Source organism: Alnus glutinosa, chromosome 1 (genome assembly GCF_958979055.1).
Source record: "Alnus glutinosa chromosome 1, dhAlnGlut1.1, whole genome shotgun sequence".
NCBI lineage: Eukaryota > Viridiplantae > Streptophyta > Magnoliopsida > Fagales > Betulaceae > Alnus > Alnus glutinosa.
The window spans coordinates 50,400,601-50,417,716 of NC_084886.1; the positions used below are offsets into that span (position 1 = coordinate 50,400,601).

Here is a 17,116-nt window from a genome sequence, read left to right on the forward strand (position 1 = left end):
GAGAAATTGAAATGGAGTTTGTATAAACGCAGGTTTAAATTTTTTTTTTTTTTTTAAAAAAAAAAAGGACCTGACGTGGACTCTGCCACGTCAGATGGGGAGGGACATGGGAGGGACGCTGGAGCGCCAGGTAGAATTACTCAGCTTTCAAGCATCTCCAACAGATCTTTTATATGATTTATAATACAATTATTATAAGTCATTTTATTTTTTCAATATATGCTTCAAAATAGAACATCTCCGTATATCATTTTTGTACAATGAATTTTACTGAAGGCTGCATCACATTTTAGTAATACAACCCCATCCATGCATGATAAATCACATTTAACTATGTGAAAACAAAGAGAAAAGGGTTAGAGTCATATTATACTTGAAGCTTGATCTACAACTTCCTTACTCAATGACACTTTGCTTCTCTCAAACCTCCAGATTTCCCCTTTTTTCACGCTTTTGCATGGTGTTAGTTTCATAGCATGGACGTTCTCGTTCAAACGATATTTTAAAATAATAAAATTCCAACCACTTTGCCTTATTCATTTCCCGTTCGAACACGGGATAAGTCCTGTTTGAACGGATCCTCCCACTCCAAAAATTTTCAACCCACTTTTTTTCCTTTATTTTTTCTCTCAAAAAAGTCAAACTCATTTTTTTTCACATTATCAAATAAATTTTTTTCTTTTTTCACTTTTCTTTTACAAAAAAATTCTAAACTCTTTTCACCTTTATATTACACCAATCAATTATAGTCAAACTTCTTTCTTTCTTTCTTATTACTGAATAACTTTTTTTTATATTTCTCTCACAAAAAATTCAACTATTTTCACTTTTATATCACGTCAATCAATTTTTATTATTATTTAAAAAAGCAAATAATGAGATTTATTTACCAAACACATCCTTTAATCTTGGGCATTACAATATGAGGGCTGCTACACTTACACCCAAAAGCTTACACTCATTTTTTAAACCTTGATGTGGCATTCCACGTCAGTTTTTTTTTTTTTTGGTTTTCTTCTCAGGCACACAAGGAGGGGCACCGCCCACCCGAATCACCAAGCACCACCACCTAGAACACGCCGACACCGCCACCGCCACCTCTAAGATAGTCACCGCCGAGAGTCCATTTCTGACGGCCATTTTCGGCCAAGCGTCCATTTCCGAAGGCCATGGACGAGCGGCAACTGAGCTTGGGAAAGATCCGGCCTAAACCCACACACACCGACGTGGGTTTGAGAGATCCGGGCGGAAAACCACGCCGTCCAGATCCCGAATCGCCCAAATCCGGTTGAGCGTCCCGATGTGTTATGGCCCTAAGTTGTTCCTGAGAGGAAGAATGAGTTAGGGAAGATGCTAGAAGATGGAAGAGTGGTGGAGAAGGTTTAGACACGGGTCCTTGATACCAGGGCTCAAAGACCTTTCGATGAATGACACACATCTTACCTTGCAGAGAACAATTTAGAGGCATGCTCACCAGCTAGAGGGTCTAAGTGTAATTCTTATATGTTTAAGGGATAAGTTGTATTGTCTTATTTCCCCTAAAAGAGTTTCAGAATATCCTGGAACTTGGTTGAATGCCTGTAGGTAGTGGGTCAGTCCATTAGAGTAATGGTCAATTAATTGTAAGTGGGTTGCATTAGTTATAGGATAGTGGGTCAGTGGGTATCAGCCACGTGTGGCAGGTACCCAGGAGTCAGTTATGTTAGTCTTTATGTTTCATGTATTTAAACACAATAAAGAATGAATGAAAGCATCTCTTGAAGTGTTAACCATATAGCCGTGTGTTTATGTGTTATATTTTGGAGTGTTAAGCATATAGTCGAATGCTTATGTGTGTGTGTGTGAAGGATTAGCCCCTCGAAGTACTATATTATTATTATCAAATATTCAGGCCCATAACACAATCCAAACCCAGATCTGACCAAAACCACGTTGTCTAGAGCCCAAACCGCCCAAATCCGACCGAGTGTCCCGATCCCGCCGGCCGGAGAGAGAGAGAGAGAGAGAGTTTTGTTTTTAAAAAGAAGAAGAAAAAAAATATGATGTGGAAATTCCACGTGGTGTAAAAAACTGAGTGTAAGGGTTTGGGAGTTAGTCTATCATTTTCCTTACAATATATCTAGTCCCGTTCAACTATCACTACTCACTAGGACGATTTTTTTTTTGTTTATTAAAAAAAAAAAAAAAAAAAAAAAACTATCATTTGGGCTACAAACCTATGGGCTTTGCCGTGAATCTTTTGCGGGCTCCACATAACCCCTGAATAGATAACAATAAATAATGATGTTCAAAAAAAAAAAAAAAAACAATAAATAATGAATTTTACGTATAAAATGAATGGGAGAGATTAAAGCATTTAATAAGTTATTAGGTTCGATTAAAAAACAGAAAATAAAAAACTTTAAAATTTAATAAAATAATTGAAAATTTGAAAATAATAAAACTTAAAAAAATTATTAAAAACTTTTTTTTAAAAAAAATTGAAAAAAGAAGAAGAAAATAGGTGACTGGGCCATCCAAAAGACCTGGGAAAAAAATAAATAAAATTGGAATGTTTGGTCATTGTGAGTGGCCAAACCATCATCAAAAGCCGAAGGGCAAAAAATTTAAAAATTAAATAAAATTAAGGGGGTTCAGCCACCTCTAAGGGCCAAACACCCCAATTTTTCTTTTTCTTTTTCTTTTTTTCTCTTAGGCCCTTGGGGTGGCTTAAATTTATTTTTTTTTTCAATTTTTTTTTAAGTTTTTAATACTTTAATTTTTTTAATTTTTCAATCTTTTTATTAATTTTAAAGTTTTTTTTTTATTTATTTTTTTACATAATGACACTTGTCTATTCTCAAAAATTGATACTTGATACATGTCCAACTGTTAGTTTTTGGATGAAAAAACTAGCGAAAGTACTAATTTCGTATTTTTTCAAATTACATGTACCATCTGTGATACAAATAAAAGCACATGAGCAAAAAATAAAGTTTTTAAACCACTTATACCAATAAGGTGTTTAACTCAAAAAAAATTGCAAAGATTCAAAAGTTGATATTTTTACAAATCCCGTTAAATCCTAACCAATTCTTGAGAAAAAAAAAAAAAAAAGTATTTTGATAATTTTGACACCCTTTCGTCAAAATTTAACAAAAAAAAACATAATAAAACGTGGGACATTAGAAAAATTAAAAGTTGGGTACAATCAATTAATTATTATTTTTTTTAAAAAAAAAAGTTAAAAATAATTACGAAAATGATAAAAGGTGTGAATCGAAGTTTCCGTAATTCTGCCTTAACAGGTTTTGTGCAAAGAAAAACTGTGGATTGAGGCAACGATTCCTGTGGTCGTTGACTTTGTTGTCTTTCTCTGCTGTTTCTCCCCGCCTAACCTTATCTTTAGATCAACCTCATTTGTCTTTCCACACCTAAAATAAGACTAGTCTTCGAATAATACTACATATCATCTCTTTATCCTCCTTTTGTCATCCCAAAATTGATGTGGCTCTTAAAATCACCATTTGATCAAAATTCAATAATGATCTATCATAAATTCAATGGTGATTTAAAGAGCCACATCAATTTTGGAGGGACAAAAGGAGGACAAATGGATGATATGTAGCATTACTCCTAGTCTTCTTCTGGATATTTGCTGAGTCAGCTATTAGAAATTGTTACTCCAACCATTCCCTTCTTATAGTTTTATTCCCACGGTGTAATTTCTTATCTATGAGAGCAGAGATAATCCTTCAAGTATGAGAATTTAATACACTTGTTGGGGAATTATTATTCCCCACTCGGGTTATACACTTGGGAAGATAAGGTTAGTCGGGAATGACCAAAATCCTCAGTATTTATTAGGATCTTCAACACTTGTCAAATCAAGTCAGAAATTAATATGGGGCACCATGCCTGATATCTATACATCTTACCGGTCATTATTCACACTGTACAATAACAAGACTTTTGCTATGCATCAACAGTAAAATGGAGTCTATATATATATTTATCATCTAAGAGGTATGGATCTATCTAATATATGAGCATCCCTCTCCCTCTCTCAACTGACTTGGGCGTCGGAGGAAGTTCCGCCGGCCAACCTCCGGAGGGCCTTTGCTTTGTTGCAGGTTACATGCGGAGAGACGAATCAAAAGCTGCCACGTCATCAAGCAAAAAATAGCATCAACAACACTTTTTTAAGCTTTCACGTTTTATAAAAGCTTCTTCTATTTCATTAATTAGCTTATTATTTGATTTTGTATTTTGTTCCTTGGGTCCTCAGTTTTCAGTTCAATGGATTATGATGCTGGTCATCCCTTATGCAGCTGCAGGAACTGCCAAAATCCGATCGCCCTTCGCACTGACCTTCTTTCCAAAAGTTTTATTGCAAGTTCCAACTCACTCTCTACTTCAATTTTCTTGGTGAAATTTTGTATTATCTTTTCGTAATGTCTCTAATTTTCATGTGAAATGAGCTATTGATCGTTATGTTCGAAGCAGTCAGTCTTATTTGATTTCTGCATAATGCCCATTCTCCAAGAGAACTCTTCCTTAATGGGAAGGAAACCATGGCAATAGCAGATATATTTTGGGGCATCACAATATATCTAGCCCCGTTCAAGTGTTCAACTATCATTTGGGCTACAAACCTATATATGGGCTTTGCCGTGAATCTTTTGCGGGCTCTACATAACCCATGAATAGATAACAATAATGAATTTTACGTATAAAATTAATGGGAGAGAGATTAAAGCTTTTTTTTTCTTTTTCTTTTTCTTTTTTTTTTTTTTTTGAAGAAAGAGTACCAGCTCTCATTAAAAACCCAAAGACCCAAAGGTCCAAATACATTGTTAAGGAATACAAAGACTCCCTAAATAGAAAATCAGAATTAAATTATGATTTGGGAGCAAACTACATAAAAGAACACCCAAAGATTATAAGCTCATACATTGGAAGCCATCCTAACCAAATAACCACTACTACTAAAAATAAAAGATGGCTAATCTACGCTATAAAGCGAAAAACTCCAATAATATCCGAGCATCTAAACAGTCAGCCTGCAGATCTAACTAATAACACAGCATCCGACAACAGCACCCCCACAAACGAAGATGGCCGAACACTGCATCGAAAACAAACAAATACAAAGAAAAAACCACCAAAACAGAGGCTCTGTGAAGGGACGGAGGAGCCACCAGCAGGAAAACACCAAGTCATCCAATAACCGCCAGCCGACGTGGTAGGGGAAGGCGGGAGAGTGGCGAGTGGCCATCACGCGCCAGGGAGGTCTCTGGTGCGTGCATGCCACGCACCGATGTGGAGGGGGCGATGGGGAACACGGTGAACATCGGAGGACGCCGGTGAACCTAATGGTGAGGCCGGTATTGTGCAGTAATGGAGAGAGAAGCGTAGATCTGGATCCAAAATTTCAATCCAAACAAACCTTCCAAAAACACACAAAACACGCCCTCTTTCCTCACCACTGAACTCACCGGAAAGCCCCATCACCTTAAAACTCTGCTTGCACTAAGAAACAACAGAAAAAAAAAAAAAAAAAAAAAAAAAAAAAAAAAAAAAAATCCAAAAAACCAAAAAACAACCTTCATCGGTTCAAAAACTGGGAAGAACACAGCTCTAATAGCCCTAAAGCTTGGAGAAAAAGACCATCCACCCCTGGAACACAAGCTAAGGGGAACAAAAAAAACCACCATAGCCCTAAAGACTAAGGGGAAACACTAGCACCCCGAGGAGAAGGCGTGAAGCCTCCCTCCCTCCCTCCTGGGCGAAACAAATCCTTCGATTTCTGCTCTCGATTAAAGCATTTAATAAGTTGTTAGTTTAAAAAACAGAAAATAAAAACTTTAAAAGTTAATAAAATAATTGAAAATTTGAAAATGATAAAACTTTAAAAAATAAAAATAAATAAAGTATTAAAAACTTTTTTTTTTTCTTTTAAAAAAAAAAAGAGGGTTGGCTGAGCCACCCAGCCACCTTCTAGGCCCTTGGGGGTGGCTCACCCCCAAGGGCGGCTCACCCCCAAGGGCCTAAGACAGGAAAAACAAAAACCAAAATTTGGGAGTGGCCAAATTAAACCATTCCCAAGAGTCAAAGGGTAAAATAAAATAATAATAATAATAATAATAATAATAATAATAATAATAATTAAGGGGGTTTGACTCTTGGGGGTGGCTGAACCACCCCCGTACCACCCCTGTAGCCTATGGGGTGGTTCGCCACCCCAAAGGCAAAAATAAATAAAAAATTAAAAAATTAAGGGGTTCAGCCATCTCAAGGGTCAAACATTCCAATTTTTTTTTTTTTTTTTTTTTTTTATTATTATTAATTTTTAAAGTTTTTTTTTAAAAATTTGTTGGTTTTTAATTTTTTTACATAATGACACTTGTCTATTCTCAGGAGTTAACACGTGTCTAACTGTTAATGACAAGTGTCTAACTGTTAATTTTTTTATAGAAAAAATAATAGAGGTACTAATTTTGTCTTTTCCCAAACCACATGTACTATAATGACACGTGTTTATTCTCAAAAGTTAACGCATGTCCAATAACGGAGGTGCCGATTTCGTATTTTCTCAAATCACATGTACTATCTATGATATAAATGAAAGCACATGAGGCAAAAAAACAAAGTTTCCAAACCACAGATACCAATAAAGTGTTTAAAAGCACTATCAATAGCTTATGTATATCTCAATCTAGAATAACTAACCAAAATCTATTTTATCTAGTTTAGCTAATGAGTTTTAAAATGCATCATATATCCGATTATCTATTTTTAACTCTATATTATTTTTTTATTATTTTTCATTAATTTTTTTTATTGTAGTATTTTTTTCCATGTGAGTCCCGCTTAATAATTCCACTACTTTACATACTTTCCCTTAAATCTCCACTATAAAAGAAGAAGAAAAAGAAAAAAAAAATCTATTTTAGAATTGGAATACATAGGCCGATGTAATCTCTTTTTAACATTTTTGTTATCTATTATAACTTAAAGTTACAAATAGATAATCTATTGGGAGTGCTCTAACTCAAGAAAAAATTACAAAGATTCAAGCGTTGATATTTTTACAAATCCGGTTAAATCCTAACCAATTTTTAGAAAAGAAAAAAAAATGGAATGTTTCGATAATTTTGACACCCATTTCTCAAAATTTAACCCAAAAAAAAAAAAAAAACCCTAACAGACGTGTGACATTAGAAAAATTAAAAGTTGGATGCAATCAATTAATTTGTTTTTTTTTTTTTCAAAAAAAAAAAAAAGTTAAAAATAATTACAAAAATGATAAAAGGTGTGAATCGAAGTTTCCGTAATTCTGCCTTAACACTTAATAACAGGTTTCGTGCAAAGAAAAAGTGTGGATTGAGACAACGATTCCTGTGGTCGTTGACTTTGTTGTCTTTCTCTGCTGTTTCTCCCCACCTAACCTTATCTTCAGATTAACCTCATTTGTCTTCCCACACCTAAAATAAGACTAGTCTTCTTCTGGATATTTGCTGAGTCAGCTATTTGAAATTGTTACTCTAACCATTCCCTTCTTATAGTTTTCATCCCACGGTGTAATTTTCTTATCTCTGAGAGCAGAAATCATCCTTCAAGTATGAGAATTTAATACACTTTTCTAAGCTTTCACGTTTTATAAAAGCTTCTTCTATTTCATTAATTAGCTTATTATTTGATTTTGTTTTTTGTTCCTTGGGTCCTCAGTTTTCAGTTCAATGGATTATGCTGGTCATCCCTTATACAGCTGCAGGAACTGCCAAAACCCGATCGCCCTTCGCACTGACCTTCTTTCCAAAAGTTTTATTGCAAGTTCCAACTCACTCTCTACTTCAATTTTCTTGGTGAAATTTTGTATTATCTTTTCGTAATGTCTCTAATTTTCATGTGAAATGAGCTATTGATCGTTATGTTCGAAGCAGTGAGTCTTTGATTGCCACACTAGTTATTTGGTTTCTGCATAATGCCCATTCTCCAAGAGAACTCTTCCTTAATGTGAAGGAAACCATGGCAATAGCAGAGGTTTTGTTCTCCTTGATGCCAAAATAATCTGAAACCTATGACCCAGATAAATTCTCGGCATGCTTAAGTGCCAAATAACCAACTTGGGGGGGAGTAGGGGAGAGAGAGAGGAGAGAGATCTTACTGAATCAAATAATGCTTTAAAAAAGGTTAATCAACTTATTTATTGTCGTTTGGAATCTTTTTGGTGATCTTCACCATCTAACCATTTCTTTTTTTCAAAGTTCCATTCATTTTCCAATTCTTTGTTAGTCAACTGTCTAAATTTGGCTTTTGATCAAACCCTGCCCAGATATCTCCAACTTGCACTTTGGGAGTAGAACTTTGGGTCATCATTCATCTCTGATGATTCAATAGTCCTATTCCATTTCTCATTCCTAACAATCATCTAGCAAGTTTGATCCTCTGATTCAAAGTTCTCAGGTCGATGGCAGAACTTAGTGATCATCCCTTGTTCAGCTGTAGAAATTGCCGAAATCCTTTTGCCCTGAGAAGAGACCTGCTTTCCAAAGATTTTTTGGTGAACAGTAATGTAGATCTTTCCTTTCTACATATATGATTATATGATGTTATGGTTAATCTTTCTAGTCTCAAATCTGTTGCATAGTTTAGTTTATGAATAATTTATTGAAAGTAGTTGATGGCCATACTGGTTTAGATTTCTCCTAGAAAAGCATTCAGTGGTCTTTTTGTCTCAAGCTCTATATCATCTTGAATACTACAAAGTCTAGAGCAAAATGTAAGAGGCTGCAAAAGAAGGGATGACTATTATCTGAATTAACTGAAGTATAAACAGTTGGGATTGAGATCTGGTTCTCATGAACCAGAGTTTGAAGACACAAGGAAGATATATTAATTTAAACGAGTTTCTATTTGAAAGGGGTTTTCGCTTTCCACCTCCACCATTGTCGGAAAGTCGGAATGACCTCCGACTCTTTTCCGGCGGAGGTCATTTCTATCAGGCCTCCCACTCTAAAATGTTGAAGGCGGAGTTAGGCGAAGCGTTAGAAGAGATCTGAACTTCTTAACGCCTTCGTCCCAAATCTGGAAGGAAGAGTACTGACTTTTTGTCCTACATCTAGCAAGACAAAAAGTGATAGATAGCGAGACAGAGAGTTGAACTGGCGAACGACACACTAGCACAGGAGACGGTAAAAAAAAAAAAAAAAAAAATTAAAGCGGTGTCGGAAATGAAAACCAACCTCCACCCGGCCTTTCCCCCCCCCCCCCCCCCCCCCCCCCCCCCCTCCCTTCCTACTTGCCGTCGGAAGCCAACCCCCTGGCAGGTGAGTAGTGGGTATCGCCTTTGCTTGCACAGCCCTACTCTTTGATTAGTTATTCTTGTAGCTAGATTTATTTGGACTGCTCCTTTGCTAGAACCATGCTCTTCTCTTGATATGCATTTGTACTGAAAATGCATGTTGTATACAATGATTTATTGAAACCAGGCTGAATTTTCTGAAACCTAATCGTCTGCTAAGTTTGTGGTTACATTTCTTCATGTATATTTGTCTATATATATATATGTGTGTGTGTGTGTGTTCAATTCATATGTCCCCAACTTTTTTCCCATCACTTTGTTCAGGGAAAAACTGGGCCAGCATATATGTTTGCACATGCAATGAACATCATTGTGGGGCAAAAAGAAGACAGGAAGCTTATCACTGGTCTGTTCACTGTTGCTGACATCTATTGCAGCAATTGTGGTGAGACATTAGGCTGGAAATACGTACGGGCTTATGATGACAGACAAAAGTTCAAGGAAGGGAGGTTCATAATCGAGAGAGCGAAGATTGCCAAGGAATATTAATAGTTCCACTATTATAAGTCAATATCGATAATAATTCCATTATGAGGAAGGCCCTTGTTTCATTTGTCCCAGATAAAATGTAAGCAATAAGCATGTTAGTTCCACATGTTCTGCTGTTAAAATGGGCTATACCATACCATACATGCCTGTAGTTGAAACTTGAAGGTTGTGTTGGATTCTGTAAACTCTTGTGGCTTCTTTGTACTAAAATCAATGATAAGACTCTTATTCCCATGAGAGGATGTCTACATGGTACCAGAAAGATTTCAGTTTGGTGAAAGATAACTCAATTTCCTAGTTAAGTTGGATGCTGTTTGTTTAAATCTTGGAAAATGAAATCCCCATCCCTATTTATGCAGTGTTTCATTTTCTCTAGGGGCTAGACAAAAGTAAAGGCGTTTTCCATGTAAGTTTAGATATGTCAAGCAAAAGGGACAGCACACATGATATTCGTATTATTTGTGAGTTTTGGAATTTCTGTGGTATAGGGCACCGACATCATGAACAATAATTCTATCCTTTTGATTGAACGAAGTTTTTCAAAGATTGGACTGATGTGAAGCCTGACTAGTCTGCAGTTTTAATGAAGAAACATATTACTTTAGATGTTTGAACAAATTCAATCCACTATAGTAGTTTCGCATGTTAGGTTGAAAGTTTGTCCCTGATATGATTCTACCCTAGTGTTTGTTTGATGTCGTTAACTTTGTTTCAATATTAATTAAATGATTAAATTTATCTTTTTCTATCATTTTAAGTTTTTGAGATATAATAATACTATATATTATATTCTCATTTCACTGTGTTAATGTGACAATATACATCCACCTTTAGATATATATATTTTTAACAATAGTTAATAGGTACTACCATATCAGGCCATTGAGATAAGGTAAACACATTTTTTAAAATAGTAAATTTCTTCGATGATTAACACATCATTTGAGAATCAACTTTTAATAAAAAAAAAATTGATAAATGTAACACTTTTCTTTGAGTTTAACCCCTAACTTGATGAAAAAAAAAAGAGAAAAGAATAAGAAGATTGATAAGGGGGACCCGTAGTAGGTCCCATACTCCTTGAATCAGCTGATTTTGTGTCACCTGGAGCTTTTTTGGAATGAAATATTCGAGTATTTTATTGATTAAAGATTACGAGCATAAAGTTATTACATTACAAAGTATAAAGTGTTACAAAATCATAACCACATGCTATGAGGTTACAAAGTCATAAATACAAATAATTTTTTTATAATAAAGTGTTATCTATGGTTTTCATCTTCTGCTAACACATGTACAAAAATAGTTAAAAAGCAAATCTGCTTCGAACAAACTAAATCTAAAACAAGAGTAGCCAAATATTATAGAAAAATTTATTTAAATTAGTTGTGAGGGATAACCCCTCATACCTGATTAACTTTTATCCCGGAAATCGTCCATAAGAACAAATCTACGAAGAATAAAATTTTTATTCAAAGCAAAAATATCACCCGCAAGTAGCAACATCGACCATGAACAAGATAATAGCACAACATAAAAGTGCCAAATTAATTGGGTCTTTGAGTTTAAGTTTTACACATTTTCTTCTTCTTCATTTTTGCCTTTTTAGTCCTTTCTCTCTCTAGGAAGCCAATAGGCCCACAGTTTTTATTCTTTTTGTCAAATCAAATTAACCAATATAGCAAAACTTCAACCATAATATATGCCCCAAGTAAGTTCAAAGGTGACACGTCAAATCATAGGAGGATGCGGGTGTCACCACACAAGGGTAGTCCATATTTAATGGCTAATGAGCAGTATCACATTAATACAGAGTGAAATTGTGAAAGAGAGGGAAATAGCATTTCTAAAAACATATTAAGAATTAATTAAATGGGGAATGCTTTGTTGCAATTGTATATTATCTTGTTTTGAAAATTAATCATTGAATTTATAGGATCTACACGTGAATTCGATATGTGCAATATAGGGATGGACAAATTATCCGCCTACCGACCGCTTATCGAACCAAACCGAACCGTCATCGACCACCTATTGGCTAATTTCAATTCGATAGTCAGTATAAAATTTTATTTCAAAAGCCGGTTTTGTAACCGAATCGAACTGCCTTTTAATCTGTAACCGAATCGAACCAAACCATCTTTATTCCAACTAATTAATCGAACTGATATAAAACGAAACGACGTCGTTTTAATAAGAACGAAACATTTGATCTTTTTTTTTTTTTTTTTTTTTTTTTTTTTTTTTTCTTTTTAAAAAAATCAAAACGACATCGTTTTAGTACCCATGTTAATCGAATGTTAACCGACTTAACCGACAGCCGATTAACCGTTTAATTGACTTAACCGACAGCGTATTAATCGCTTAACTGACTTAACCGAAATAATTCACCGAATACATTTCGACAAAAGTCGATTAACTGACTTAACTGCCTACCGAATCGATACCCACCTGCCATTTTTTCATCATTTCTTGAAATATTTAGGATTCAAGGATAATTTTAAAAAGTGAGAGAAAGAAAAAAAAAATATATATATATTTTTTTAAAAAAAAGGTATGGCTCTTCCTCATAAAATAATAATAATAAAAATAAAATGATAAAAATGATTTGCCACCTAACCAAATCCTTTCTTGCATTACTCGTTGCAGAAAACATAGAGCTCTCTCCGTCTTTGGAGTTGAAAGTCTAAATCTAACAAAATAATAAAATAAAATAAAAGTCTAAATCCTAGGGCAGCCACAAATACACTGAATCCGTATCAGAGTGGTCAGGTTAGCAATGAAAGGAAAATAAGAATAGAAAAGTTAATTTATATTTATTTATTTTCTTAATCATTTTCTTGTATTGGTTAACTGGTAGTTAACTAATAAAAGTTGTAATTCGTTCTGTAAGCAAAGAATAACACTTTCTTAAATCAATTCAATAATACTTGATTTTACAGCGCAGGTTCTTATCCATTACACTACTATATTCATCATTCAAAAGAAGGCTTTTCCTCTCGACCCACCTTCTCATAAAAGAAAAGAAAGAAAAAAGGAAGGCTTTTCCTCTCTCCCTTCTCTTTCCATAGATTTCGTCTCAAAATTCAATGGGTTCTTGATAAATATTTCAATTCTCTTCTCTATCCTTTTTTTTTGGTGTACTTTTTAATGTCATAGTTGTTTACTTTTAATAAGAATTCTGTCTCTATCAGACCCATTTCTTTATTCAAACTCAATTTATTTCGTGGAATCTTTTACTCAACCTTGTAACGCACTTTGGTATAATCTTGCACGCTAACACGCTTTGGTGTTCTCATCTTTTCTGTTTCAGACTCTTGGGCCATCACTGAGCTTCTTGTAGGTAAAGAAGTTGTCTTTTCCTGTTCTTCGTCCATATTTTGGGTTTCAGCTTTTAAGCTTTCTGCTCTGTGTTATTGATTTTTTTATTTATTTTTTCTTGGGTTGGCAGATTGTTGTTTGGAGCTGAATTGTTGGTTGATGGCGGAATTTATAGGGCCTCGATTGTACAGCTGTGGTAATTGTGGGAACCATATTTCGCTTCACGATGATATAATTTCCAAGGCTTTCCAGGTGAGGCTCCTTAATCTCCAGCATATTGTTTTCTTTTTTATCTTTTGGTAATAGGAAAATCCCTAGTAAGATTCAAGTGTAGCAGACTGTTCCTGGAAATTATGAGGAACCCTTGAATGGAAAACTCTCAAATTACATATACCAATTCTTGATTCACCAAAAAAAAAAAAGAACTCTTTGATTGAGGAACCTATCCCCAAGGATCTATATATGTTGAATTCAGACCCAAATAAAAACAAAAAACAAAAAAAGGGGATGTTTTGTTTTTGACTGGTATGCTGGTTTTGATAGAAAGTTTTGGGCAGATTTGGTGTCCAACATTGTTTTCCATAATTGTGTTATAATAGGGAAGACATGGCCGAGCTTTTTTGTTCTCCCATGCAATGAACATCGTGGCAGGGCCAAAAGAAGACAGACATCTCATTACTGGCCTTCACACTGTTGCTGATGTCCGTTGTTCTGATTGCCATGTGGTGTTGGGGTGGAAGTATGAACGAGCTTACGAGGCATCCCAGAAGTACAAGGAGGGGAAGTTCATACTAGAGAAGTCAAAGATCGTTAAGGAGAACTGGTAGCAATACATTAGCAATTGTACAGGAAGTTCATCTTGTAATTGTTTCTCATTGTTCATTCTTGCAATGTGCTCATCTCTGAAAGGAAGTAGTAATTCGAATATTCAATTTCCGTGTTAATAAAATTGTGGAATTACTCAGAAGTATGCCATTTTCTTGTCTGTTTAGTTGCTCAAGTATGCATTACAAACGTTTGGGGGTCAATTGGTAAGAAGCAGAACAATGACACTGACAAATTAGGTGTGTCTTTTCAGATATAGTAATGCAGTAAATCACATCAGATTTGGATTGTGATGAAGGCTTATAACAATGAAAGATTTACAAGATTGAACCATGTAATATGGTTGACAGCGTGTTATGAGTGGAGTTGCTTTTCGGGTTTCCGTTCCATGTTAGTCTCTTATCGGCTAAATGTTTTGCAATATGGACAAATGTTGGTTTAATAGTCGGAGGAAATTTCTCTGACTTAGTTTGGAGGAAAACTATCCAATACTTTATAAGTTTTCCTAGTTTATTATGTAGTAACAGTATTGTTTATAGATCATCTAAATTGTTTTGTATAAGGTAGAACTCTCAAAATCTTAATCATTATGTTTTAGTATTGAATAGTTTGGATTCAATGATTTTATGCAATTTGAAAGTGACACTATTACTCTTCTTGATAAATGTGGTTGTTTCCATTTCTACTTTATGTTCTTTCAAAGAAATAGATCTTATTTGTGAACTACTCTAGTTCTTCATTGTCAAAGAAAAAGAAAGCAGGTGATGGCATCAGTGCATCCACTCAACTGATGTTCCTTCACTAGCATTTCCAGCTGAATATCAACAATCTCCTAAGCCTCTATGCACTCTTAGTGCCCCTGACACCAAACTTCATTGTTTTGCAAAAAGTCTATTGGATACGAAATGTTTCATTGTAACGCCCTTAACGTTTTGAACTATCACAATCCACATAAGCCAGCCATTTCTAGAGGGATTAGGATCCTTTTCATTTCAAATAAATTGGAGATGAGCCAGTTAAGAGTCGAGATCTCTTCAAAAAAATCTAAGGCTTCAAAATTGCCAAGTAGTAAAAAGCTACTTAACGGGCATTAAGAAAGAAATAAAGAAAAAAAAAAAAAGTCTAACTTTAACCAGAGTCTTGCATCCCATAGGAGAGATGCCAAACGAGAAAGAAAAGAGGCAACGGAGACGGAGGAGTCGGTGATGACATAAGCACCGCACAGGTTAGAAAGAAAGCTATACGCTTTCCAATTTATGCATTTCGATGCAGCCTTAATTTTCATTTCAATCCGTGTATGAGGTGTGTAACACGTCCTTAGTAGCCGGAAGGACTGAATTGTAATAAGTGAAATAGTTGGATGGTTAGTTAGTCACTTGATTACTTGATTAGTTGAACGTAGTTGTTAGAATGTAGTTGATTAGTGGTTATGTTAGTTGAGTTTGGAGTTGTATAAATAAAGAGAGGAAGGCTGAGAGAAGGGATTGGGCTGTAATCTGTTCTGTTGAACAATGGAGGTTCTTGGCACCTCGAATGCCAAGGTAGGAGAGTAGCCTTCTCGAACAGGCCATTTCTTTCAATAAAAATCTATTCTTTCATCTTCAACTCTTCTTCTTCTTCCTCATTTTTCCTTATTTTCTGTATTAAAGCCTTAGGAGAGTAACAGGCGTGTTACAAGTGGTATCAGAGCCCACGGTCGACACGCTTATGAAAACGAGGTCAGCAGATATGGCAGAGGAATCGCAGTTAGCAAGGGACGTGAAGGAATTGGGTAGTCAGGTCGCCCAACTACAGGAGATTTGCAAAGCTGACAAAGCTGATAGAAAGGCTGACAAAGCTGATAGAAAGGCAGAAATGGATGCGTTGGCAGTGCGTATGCAGGAAATGATTCAAGAAAATAATAGACAATTGGCGCAGTTGTTCGGGACTCAGAGTCAGCAAGTAGTCTTTGAGACGAGAGAGACCCAAGAAAACTTCAAGGTCGTAGCAGAGGAATGTGACCAAAAAGTTCAAGAAAGCAAGAATGCTGACTTGTTGGTTGAAACAGATTCGGTTAAGGAACCAGACCCGGTTGATGAAATAGATAGGGACGATGAGACGGAGAAAATTCCTCATTCCGTAGAGTATGAAGAGCTACCTCCAACACAACAAAAGATTCAAACTACCCATCAGCTGTACCACGAGTTCCTTCAACCAAGCGGGTTGGAGTTGATCTTTCCAGACTCTGTCGTGGCGCAAAGATTTCAAGAAGGGAAATGGTTTCGTGAAGGTGAAGGTGTGGACAGCAACGAGAATAAAAGTATGGCTGCCATTCTTCCCTTTCAACCGTTTGACGAATTGTCACAACCAGGTCAGGTAGATGGGTGTAACACAAATGTCTTCTTTTTGGGGGGTGGCCGCTGGGTTTTTGATCCAGGAGGAGAAAGAGCGCCACGCGAAAGTCTGTTGGTCGACACGTACGTACATCAGAAGCCGTCTGTAATCATCTCACAAGCTACGTACAGAATGTCTTTCCGTTCGTTGCAGAAGTTCACTTGTTGGTTGCAGGTTTACAAGCCGTTTGGTTGCTTTTGCATTTGGTTAGTTTGACTGCGAGAAGAACCTAGAAGTTGAAAATGGAAAGATAAGAAAAAGAAAGAAGACCCTAGAGGCTGTGACGTGGCATCTTGAAGACTTTAGACAACTTCCACGTAAAGAAAGAGGTTGCTTTAAACTCCATAAAGCAACTTTCTAAATGGGGTGCTGCATTTTAAATTGATGAGTTGAGCTTGGGAAGTTAGTAGGCAAGCACTGAAGCTGTGCGTTTTGTCTCTAGTTCACGTGCAGGATTCATATGTGTTCAGTGGCTGCGTGGCTCCTTCATATCACATGGGACTCCTTCATATGTGTTAGTTTGACTCAAATTGCAACGAAGCCAGTGGGGACTTGGAGGCATTGACGGCTTCCATTAAATAAATTCTGGGTTACCTTTTCCTTTAACCAGCACCTTGAGGGCAAGATGCTTAAAAGGGATGGGTAATGTAACACGTCCTTAGTAGCCGGAAGGACTGAATTGTAATAAGTGAAATAGTTGGATGGTTAGTTAGTCACTTGATTACTTGATTAGTTGAACGTAGTTGTTAGAATGTAGTTGAT

At 35.8% G+C, this 17,116-nt stretch overlaps 2 protein-coding genes across 4 annotated transcripts; both read left to right on the forward strand.

Moving 5' to 3' along the window:
* The first annotated feature begins 4,244 nt into the window (after positions 1-4,244).
* LOC133856980 (protein yippee-like At4g27740) lies at positions 4,245-10,072 on the forward strand. 3 transcript variants are annotated; one of them, XM_062292072.1, is made up of 3 exons: positions 7,455-7,601; positions 7,711-7,811; positions 9,611-10,072. In XM_062292072.1, the coding sequence occupies exons 2-3, from the start codon at positions 7,722-7,724 to the stop codon at positions 9,833-9,835; spliced, it is 315 nt and encodes a 104-aa protein (XP_062148056.1). In that variant the 5' UTR covers positions 7,455-7,601; positions 7,711-7,721; the 3' UTR covers positions 9,836-10,072. The 3 variants fall into 3 exon arrangements, with proteins under 3 accessions (XP_062148049.1, XP_062148056.1, XP_062148041.1); XM_062292065.1 differs by lacking the exons at positions 7,455-7,601; positions 7,711-7,811 and adding an exon at positions 4,245-4,371; XM_062292057.1 differs by lacking the exons at positions 7,455-7,601; positions 7,711-7,811 and adding an exon at positions 7,857-8,557.
* Positions 10,073-12,901: 2,829 nt separating this feature from the next.
* Positions 12,902-14,123, forward strand: LOC133861975 (protein yippee-like At4g27745). The gene is made up of 3 exons (XM_062297810.1): positions 12,902-13,178; positions 13,287-13,408; positions 13,756-14,123. Exons 2-3 carry the CDS (start codon positions 13,316-13,318, stop codon positions 13,981-13,983), a joined length of 321 nt encoding a protein of 106 aa, XP_062153794.1. The 5' UTR covers positions 12,902-13,178; positions 13,287-13,315; the 3' UTR covers positions 13,984-14,123.
* The last annotated feature ends 2,993 nt before the right edge of the window (positions 14,124-17,116 follow it).

Coding starts and splice junctions, on each gene's coding strand:
- LOC133856980 (XM_062292057.1), top strand. CDS start 8,453: ATGGCAGAACTTAGTGATCATCCCTTGTTCAGCTGTAGAAATTGCCGA. Junction 8,558..9,610: donor ATTTTTTGGTGAACAGTAAT/GTAGATCTTTCC, acceptor CACTTTGTTCAG/GGAAAAACTGGGCCAGCATA.
- LOC133861975 (XM_062297810.1), top strand. CDS start 13,316: ATGGCGGAATTTATAGGGCCTCGATTGTACAGCTGTGGTAATTGTGGG. Junction 13,409..13,755: donor TAATTTCCAAGGCTTTCCAG/GTGAGGCTCCTT, acceptor GTGTTATAATAG/GGAAGACATGGCCGAGCTTT.